This window comes from Zingiber officinale, chromosome 6A (assembly GCF_018446385.1).
Source record: "Zingiber officinale cultivar Zhangliang chromosome 6A, Zo_v1.1, whole genome shotgun sequence".
In the NCBI taxonomy this organism is placed as follows: Eukaryota; Viridiplantae; Streptophyta; class Magnoliopsida; order Zingiberales; family Zingiberaceae; genus Zingiber; species Zingiber officinale.
Window position 1 is genome coordinate 95589837 of NC_055997.1, and position 9767 is coordinate 95599603.

The 9767-nt window shown below is 40.7% G+C and overlaps 1 protein-coding gene across 2 annotated transcripts; it reads left to right on the forward strand.

The window, feature by feature from the left end:
• The first annotated feature begins 4523 nt into the window (after positions 1-4523).
• On the forward strand, positions 4524-7467 carry LOC121997022 (probable calcium-binding protein CML48). Of its 2 annotated transcripts, XM_042551228.1 has the most exons (6): positions 4524-5091; positions 5292-5338; positions 6172-6344; positions 6433-6451; positions 7105-7185; positions 7291-7467. In XM_042551228.1, exons 1-6 carry the CDS (start codon positions 4722-4724, stop codon positions 7348-7350), a joined length of 750 nt encoding a protein of 249 aa, XP_042407162.1. In that variant the 5' UTR covers positions 4524-4721; the 3' UTR covers positions 7351-7467. The 2 variants fall into 2 exon arrangements, with proteins under 2 accessions (XP_042407162.1, XP_042407163.1); XM_042551229.1 differs by having other exon boundaries at positions 4526-5091; positions 7105-7467.
• Positions 7468-9767: the final 2300 nt, after the last annotated feature.

Genomic DNA, 9767 nt, shown 5'->3' on the forward strand with positions numbered 1-9767 from the left:
CACAATGCATCCCTAGCATTGGTTTATATGACATCTATACATCTAAAATCAATTATCATGTAATATGACCCCAATGTCATATTTCTAAGCATGAAACACAACTTATATGTGTCAATTCCCTATGTTTGAGACTCAAGTCCGTCTCCAAACCATTTGACATACTCCATGGCTCCTCTAGACTCCCAAGTAATACCCACTTGAGATTCATTGGTCATGGGTCCCAAATTGACTCTTTGAGCTCCCCCTAAACTCTTAACCTTAGTCACCTCTCTAGATGACTCATCCACAATCGCTAGGCTACATCGGTGCACCTCGATGGCACCTGACCTACAAACCTAACCTTATTAACCTTGGACATCTTATCCTTAGTTAATTTCTCCTTACCTTTAAATGACTTTCTCTTGCCATTTATTGGCTTCTCCTTGCTATAGTCATATGCAACCCCAGCATAAGACTTTCCCTTAGCATTGGAGACACTTGATCAATATCCCAAACCTGATATATCATTATTGGGTTTTTGACTACCCAACACCATACCTAAACCCTTAGATCCAACATTGAATCTTTCTAAGGTTTTCTCCAAAGTATCAAGTTTTGCCTTCAAAGCTTGATTTTTCCTTTCTAGGTCGTTAACCCTGAGTCAACATGTCCACCATGGACATTCCTAGACCTACCCTTTATAGGCATATGTCTCCCCTTCTTGGGATTAATGCCTTGGTTCTCATTAGGTCTACCATTTTTAGATTTATCATGCATAAATTTTCTAGGATTTTGATTTACATTGACCCTATTCCTATCATGATATCTAAATCCGAAATTATGCATGGGTAAATAATAGCAATTATTTCTAGCATGCATAGGAGTATAAGGATTTAAATTTGAATTACACTTCAAATTAGGGTATACCTTCCTTACCCTTGAAGCTCCCCCTTGATTTGAACTCCTTTTCTTCTCTTTCTCTCATTTCTTTAATTGTGCCAACTTCTTGAGCTCTTCTTTCCTTGGGCATTTTGTGTGGTAGTGTCTCATTTCTCCACACGTGAAGCACCTAATGTTTCTTCTTCTTCTTCTTCCTACAACTCACATTAGCATTTAAAATAACTTGATTGGATTTAGGATTTACCTTCTTCTTACCCAATGGACACCTACTCTTATAGTGCCCCTTCTCATTGCACCCGAAGCAAATGATGTTATCTTTTGACTTTGCTTCGGTGGAGGTGCTCACTAGGTTGACCTCCAAGACCTCTTATTCGCTTGTCTTGGATTCTTCTTCAACCCTTGAGGATGTGGATGATGCCTCATCTTCCTCATCCACACTTGTGGATGACCTTTCTTCATCCTTTTCCTCCTCGGAAGTTGAGCACTCGTCACCTTCCGGTTGTTCCTCCTCTACTTGAGCTTTTTCATCCATTTCTTTGGATTTTCTTTCTTCTTGTGTAGGGATGAGTTCTTCCCATTAAACCTTCTTTATCTTGCTCCATAAATCATGAGTATTCTCGTACTCACCTACACACCTCATCACATTAGAAGGCAACATATCAATTAAAATTGATATTACCTTATTGTTTGCCTCCGATCTTGAGGTTTGCTCCTCCGTCCAATATCATGGTCGGAGCTTCTTCCCTTTCTTATCTTTCAGGACTTCGAACGGTTCCTTGATCACCATCATGGTATCCCAATCCGTGTCGAAAAAGACCTCCATCTTCATCATCCAATAGTTGATGTCCCATAAGCCTCCGCCTTTAAACTTCAGCGGTTCAATCAAGTCGGTCATCTTCTTGTAGTTGCTCTTCTCAGGGGTTTGTCCGATAAAGTGCGACCTTCACTTTGATATCACTTGTAGGGGGATTGGTGGCCGGCTAGAAGGGGGTTGGATAAATGTGCCCCCAAATCTATCGCTCTTCCTATGATGTTAGCTTGCGCAGCGAAATACAAATAAAACAAATAAGCTAAATACTAAAAGGAATGCAAAGACTAAGAAAGACAAGCAAACCAATTAACACGTCGATGTAACGTGGTTTGGAGATATCTTGCTCCTACTCCACGGCTGTCCGTAAGGTGAACGATCTCTATCCGTCGGTGGATTAACCCCCGACAAACTCCGACTATCTCAAGTCACTCCTTATGGGTGGAAACACCTCACCACAAAACTCACAAGCACTTGAAAACTAGTAGACTACTAATTAAGGTTTACCACCACTAATTTTGTCAACCTTAACCAAGCTCCCAAGGCTTGGTTATATACGCCACGGGCTGGAAACTCCGCCTACCAATCGACTATTAAAACCATCAGTCGACTGCCCTCTATGAAAATTCGACTGTTATATCCTAACGGCTCGATACCAGTCGACTGCTAAAAGTATTAGTCAACTGCTCCATACTGGTTGATCGAACAGAAACATTTTGTTCGCTCTCAGTCGACTATCTAGTAGACTACATCAATCGATTGCTATTTTCACCAGCCGACTGCTACAGTACTGCTACAGTAATTGCTACATTATTGTTAAAGTAACTGCTATAGTAAAATTTTGAACTTAGAATTTTACCCTGAGTACAATCTCTCATGCACTCGTACCCTCATGACTCATTTGACCCTTCATTGCAGCCTTGACCTTTAGCCTTCAAGCATACTTCCTTTGGCTCTCGTCCCTCATATGCACCAAGCTCGCGGCTCTCCCCAATGTCATTCTTCGCGTATGCCTTGAAGTCGCTTTCCTCGGCCCTTGTCTTTGCTGCTTTGTCCACGGTCCCTCGGATGCTCGATCTTTCACCGAACCCGAAGTCATCAACCTGAGTCATATGTGTATCCTGCAAACCTGCATAACTCAAATACATATATCAAATACAAGGGTAAACATAACTTAAACCCTTTGTCCAAATACCAAAACACATGGTCACACGAATCATTGGGATTGCTCCAACACAAAAGACTGAAGCTACTAGTTTTTTTTTATTCTTTAGAAACATTTGATTTAGCTTTCAATTTGCATTTACTGAAGAACATTTTGGGTATTACAAATGAGCTTTCCCGAATTTTGCAGAGAAAGAATCAAGATATTGTCAATGCCATGGTACAAGTTAAAATCTCAAAAACGATGTTGCAATTGATGAGAGATAATAGTTTGGATGATTTATTGAATGAAAATAATAATGTTTTGTAATTGTCATGATATTGTAATTCCAGACATGAATGAAGTTTGTGTTCTCAAGGGAAGATCAAGACGTAAAGCTCCAGTTGTTACCAATTTACACTACTACAATGTTAGTTTATTTTATGAAATCTTGGATATGCAACTTCAAGAGCTTAATGATTGATTTATAGAAGTAAATATTGAATTATTTCTTTGTATGGAATGTCTTAATCCAGAAAATCTTTTTTATGCTTTTGACAAGGAAAATTTATTTCAATTTGCTAAGTTTTATCTAGTAGATTTTTCATCAATTGAGATTATGATATTAGGTAATCAGCTTGATAATTATTTCATGGATATACACTCCAGTAAAAAGTTTACAAATTTGAAAGGAATAAGAAGTCTTGCGAGAGAATTAGTTGAAACAAGAAAAGATATTGTAAGTATATAAGCTTATTAAACTTGTATTTGTATTATCAGTGGCTACAACAACTATGAAAAGGACATTTTCTGCTATGAAGATTGTAAAGAATTGACTTCGAAATCAAATTGGAGATCAGTGGTTGAATGATTATTTGGTTACTTTTATTGAAAATAAAATTTTTGATACAATTGACAATGAATTTCAGTGGTTGAATGATTATTTGGTTACTTTTATTGAAAATAAAATTTTTGATACAATTGACAATGAATTAATATTACGTTATTTTTAAAATATGTGTACTTGTAGATAATTCTTGTAAAATATTTTATTATGTAATATATTATGATTTAAATATTTTATCACACCAAGTATAAGGGGCGCTCTACTATAGAAAAAGATATAATCTTAAATGAATAGGTATGTTAGGTGAGAGAGTTTCGAATGAGCATTCACAACCAAAAAACCATCAAAACAATCTTCATATGTACCTTTCATTATGTCTCTTCGAGATGATCTAGTGGTCAGCACATGAGATTTTATCATCATACAGTCTGGGGTTCAAATCTTGATAAAATGAGATAAATATCTTCTTTATACGCTAGTCATTATTTTAAAGACTAGTAATCGTCAATGATTTATCTCCTCTATGTTGATTCTGACTGATTGGCGAGGACAATGTCAATTTATTTAGGATAATAAATCTCCTTAAGTTGGAGAGAAAATACAAATTCTCAAATTAAGAGAACTGGAATGAAAAACTAACAAAAACGGGGCTAATTAATCAAACGCTCCGAATAAGTTCAAATTACTTGACACGTGACATCATCTCAGGCTGCAAGCTGAACCGCTTCACTGCCAAACTCGAGCCCATCACGTCACGCCTCCAACACGCGTTGTATTCAACTGGTCCCCTTCAATTATTTTACTCAGTATCCACGTCCCAAAAGTTTAGATGAATTCCACGCCACGGCAAGATGATTCATCGTCGAATTGGACGGTTTCCGTTTCCAATTTGAGTTGTAAAAGATCCGGCTGTCTTTCTGATTCGAGCCAAGTCGACGACGATCCCTAATCGGCGTTCCCGGCCTTCACCTGCTTTCTCCAACCTTCCATCAATCTTATCTGCGCCTCTCGCTTCCAGCTGCTTCATTGCTCAGCCAAAATCCATGGCGGAATACGGGGGACAGAAGCCGGACAGCTACGCGCCCTCGGCGCCTCCGATGCCGGACTCGTTTTCCGCCACCCTCCCTTCATCGGGGGAACGCGGCCACCCTCCACTACCGCCATCCTACAGCTACCCCTACCCTTCCCCCTCCGCTTCTCCCTGGGACAGCGGCGCTGGCGGTGGTTACTTCCCACCAGGCACTCCTCCCGAGGTCGTACGGAGCTTCCAGGCCGTCGATCGCGATAGGAGTGGCTTCATTGACGAATCGGAACTCCAGGCGGCGCTCTCAAGTTCGTACCATAGATTTAGCATACGAACGGTCCGGTGGCTTATGTTTCTCTTCAAGAATCCCAGCAACACTACCAAGATGGGTTAGATCCTCTTCGCTTTTCTTACAAATCATCTTATGAGAGCGGAAACATTCTGGCTATATTCGTTTGTTTTATTTGACTTGAGATTTTGTGCATGGTTTTCCCCGAGGTTTTCGAGTATTTACAGATCTAGATTGAGATTTTTATTTTTATTTTGCTTTCTAATATTCAATTCACAAACCTCCATTGTTTCCGTGCAGGGCCTATTGAATTTGCTTCTCTTTGGGCTTGTCTCGGGCAATGGCAGGTACGTCTTTTGAATTTTTTTTTTTTTTTGCCCCCGTCACCTTGCAATAGTCACACAGCAAAGGAAATTTGAGAGTGGGTTTTTGTTGTTTAGATTGGGCTCCTTTCTCATGATAATTTAGATTTCATTTTTAATTTAGATGTAATTAAACAATCGATAAACTTTGCAGTTGCAGAAATGAGAAGCTTATGATCACTTGCTGCTTTGTTTTTGCGCTTAAATGTTGACAGTTGTACTAGCTAGGAAATATTATAAAAACATTTTGAATGCATTGCAATGCTTCTTAAGAAACATATTCTTTGTTTTTCTACTGGGCATATAGACTCTGGTTTCTGTTAAAGATGAACAAGAGGAAACAGATTTCGTTGATTTAGTTTCTATAATGATTCATCAGGTTGAATATATGACATTAGGAGTGATTAGAATGAAAATGGGTGAAAATGAGTCTGGTCGATAGCAAGTTATAGCGTGCTTCCATTAACTGCTAAGTCGAAGGTTGCTTACGTGGGTTTTTAACTCATGGATGGGTTGCTTTTAGGTGCAGATCTAGATTTCTTGATACAGAAATCTCCTTTAGTTATTTATATGAAGATTTTATCACAAAAAATGCTGTTCTCGAGTAGTTCTTGATTAAACTTAAGCTGTGCCTTCTACAATAAGATGCAAAATAAGAGTAATATTTTTTCTCTGCAAGTGATCAAGTAGACGATTTGACTATTATGTAAGGTGGTGCTATGACATGTTTTTGCACATTTCTACAAACACCTAGATTAAATTATTGAACACACTAGAATCCAAAAAGAATATACTAATAATATGTAATTGTCTTTTAGGCTATCTTCTACATGTTTGATAGAGATCGTAGCGGCAAAATAAATTCCGTTGAATTAAGGGATGCTCTAATTAGCCTTGGATATGCTGTTCCACCTTCTGTCATTCAGCTTCTGGTGTCCAATTACGCAGAAGCAAGTGCCAGGGGTGAGCTAAACTACGACAACTTTGTAGAGTGAGTATTTCAGGTTCCTTTGTAATGTTTCCACAAAAGTTTCCGGGACTTTTTATCTAATCCATGGAAATCATCTTCTCATATGCAGGTGTGGAATGATTGTGAAGGTATGTAACCAGTTTTGATTGGAAATTTTTGTTGCTTTGGGCACTTGTCAGAAAGTATAATCAACCTTTGTCTCTTGGCTTCCGCATTTTGTGGTAGTCTAGGATCTCTTACCACATAGACTTGCTCATAAACTGCCATTTTTTCCTGTTCTTTGATACCAGCTAGAGATCAAACCTTATTTTTGGAATATTATTGTTTTTTTTAAATGAAACCACGCTGTTAAGTTACTGAACCACAAGGCACACATAGACTGACTTTGTGAGGATCAAACCTCTGACGTAAGGGAGCACCGGTGTCCATGTTATAGATGCACGCATACTATGACACTACCAAATGGGACTTTCAAAGTTTCTGTGCCATGCCTGAGTAACTTGTCCATCCTAGTGTTCCCTCCCTGTAATCGGAATTGGTGCCCATGTCCTAATTTTTTGTTTATCACTAATTTGCCATTTTGAGCATCAGCTGAGAACAGGTTTCAGCTCCAATAGAACGAAGATGCCCATTTGTTTTGCATTCGTTTGTCTGTGCTCTGTCAATAGCGTCTTCACAAGTATTTTAACCTTTGCATTCGCTTGTCTGACATGCTTTTGATCATATATACACATTTTAGCCTCCACCAACTAAAGATTTTCTTCCTCGAAACAAATTTCAGGGATTAACTGAAAAGTTCAAGTCGAAAGATCCAAGATACACAGGATCTGCAACTTTTTCCTATGAAGATTTTATGTCAATGGTAATTCCATTTATTGTCCCATAAATTATATTTAGGGTACACTGAATTTGTGGTCTGCATGTGGGGGCAAACGACAGACGTAATTGGGGATGTATCTTGGTGTAGGGTCTCTATATTCTTTATGACTTGCGGATGTGTGTGGATATGTGTTTTTGGGGGATGTAGCTGGATAAATTGTGGTCGTTTGAGGTATGTATCTTGTAGGGTTTGTAAATCGATCTCTAGTTGCTTGGATGATTTTATATTGGCTTTCTATTATATTGTTCAATAGTTTTGACTTCACCGGGTGCTTGTTCTGGAGATTATTATAATCTTCTGGATAATCAAGTTGACTTAATAATCTTCTGGATAATCTAGTTGACTTCACCGGATGCTTGCTCTGGAGATTATAATCTTCTGGATCGAGACCTTGCTGCAAATTCTGGATCCTTGATCTTCTTCTCTGACGCTGCACTACTACCTTGTCTGTGCCCAATTCATTGTAAGGCTGTTTCCCTCCACCGCCTCTGAGACCGTTCCAAGACTCGTTTCCCATGTATCCTGCATGGTCCATCTGACCTGACCTACTATATTCCCTACGATGATCGTCGGCTCGTCGGTGACTCCTGTTCCAAGACTCGTTTCCCATGTATTCTGCATGGTCCACCTGACCTGACCTGACCTATTATATTTCCTACGATGACCGTTGGCTCGTCGGTGACTCTTGTTCCAAGACTCGTTTCCCATGTATCCTGCATGGTCCACCTGACCTGACCTACTATATTCCCTACGATGACCGTCGGTTCGTCAGCGACTTCTGTTCTAAGACTCGTTTCCCATGTATCCTGCATGGTCCACCTTGTTAGAAACAAACAATCTAATGCCGGAGATTTATGGGTACTTAGCTGAATTTAAAATTTACACAGAATTTAAATTCAACTTACAGTCGAAATGATTTGAGCAGATAATCTCAGACTGCCAGCAGGGGTTGGTTTTCGTAACGCAGCAGAACTGAGCGACAGGGCAGGTCTGTAGAGCGGTAGAGCAGGTCTGCAGGGCGGCAGACCAGAGCGAAATACTAAGTCTGCTGAGCGGAAGAGCAGATCTGCAGAGCGGCAGACCAGAGCGAAAGACCAAGGCAGGTCTGCATAGTAGCAGACCATAGCAACAGGGTAGGTCTGTAGAGTGGTAGGGCAGAGCAGCAGACCAGCGTTGCAGTGTGGAAGACCAGAGTGGCAAAGTAGGTCTGCAGAGCGGCAGAACAGAGTAGCAGAACAGATCTGCAGAGCGGCAGGTCTGCAGAAAGGAAGACCAAGTCTGCAGAGCAGAATGACTAGGTCTGTAGAAAGGAAGACTAGGTCCGCAGAAAGGAAGACTAGGTCTGCAGAGCAGGAAGATCAGGTCTGCATAGCAGAATGACCAGGTCTGCAGAAAGGAAGACCAGGTTTGTTTGAGCAGGTCTGCAGAAAGGATGACCAGGTCTACAGAAAAGAAGACCAGGTTTGCAGAAAGGAAGACCAGGTCTGCAGAAAGGATGACCAGGTCTGCAGAAAAGAAGACCAGGTTTGCAGAAAGGAAGACCAGGTTTGCAGAAAGGAAGACTAGGTCTACAGAAAGGTCGGGCGAAAATCCCGACCGAGCAAGCTGATCGAGGCCTGCGAGTAGCAGTTTCTTTGAAACAGATTCGCCCACCTCCGGCTGTGCTTCGAGGTTTACTCGGGTTGTTTGTTTTCCAGGATATAACGATCGACCGTGAACTCCACCAAGCACTGGTGGTCAGGACGAACTGAGTGACACCTGAATGCTACCACGGGCACTCTGCCGAGCAAGAGTTGCACGACAGAGGAGGGGAATGTGGAGGAGAGCTCATGCCTTCTTTGCTGTGTTATCTGCGTAACCTTTTGCCTGTGGTCGCGACCTCCTTATATAGGAGCTCAAGACCAAATAACAGCATTAATGATCAATTAATGATCATTACTCAATGCCAACATTTCACTTGGCCGTTTCGATTTTGCATTAATCTTTCTTTAATGCATCCGTTACATAAGCAGCAAAAAGATATATGTGGCAAAATGTTGGTTGTTCCGCTTGGACAAATTTTGCCCCGACCGGTCCGGCATTCATATGCGCAGGTCGCGCTAACTCACGAGTCAACTTGGTTCAGTGCAATCCGGGCCCTGGATTTGCACCCCCCCTGCGCACCCACGCGTGAGAGAGAGCCTCTCCCTATGTATTTGTTCATATCCTCAATGTATGTGAATTAATATAAACCAACAAAGATGCCAAGAAACTTCCAATGTGGGACTAAAGTCCCATGCACAATAGAGCTTCTTCTCTTCCTCCTCTTCTCCATTCACACTTATTCAACAATCCCCCACATGAATGGAAATAGGGTATGTGATAGCATTCAACAGTCGAGTCAAGTATAGGATAGGTAGGTTTTACCCTTTGAACCTTCCCTTGTGAAGATATGGTGGCTTACTGGCTGATAGTAGACATGATGTCCTTGAACTATACTGCCGTCTGTGTAAGCAGTGACAAATCTCACCCAAGACTCTCCCTGATACAACTCAGTTCTCATGAGTGTGTTCGTTCTTGGCCAT

Bases quoted from the DNA above. Each gene is read 5' to 3' on its own strand.
- LOC121997022 (XM_042551228.1), top strand. From the start codon at position 4,722: ATGGCGGAATACGGGGGACAGAAGCCGGACAGCTACGCGCCCTCGGCG. The intron at 5,339-6,171 runs GTACGTCTTTTG...ATTGTCTTTTAG, and splicing joins CTTGTCTCGGGCAATGGCAG to GCTATCTTCTACATGTTTGA. The intron at 7,186-7,290 runs GTAATTCCATTT...ATCTTGGTGTAG, and splicing joins ATGAAGATTTTATGTCAATG to GGTCTCTATATTCTTTATGA.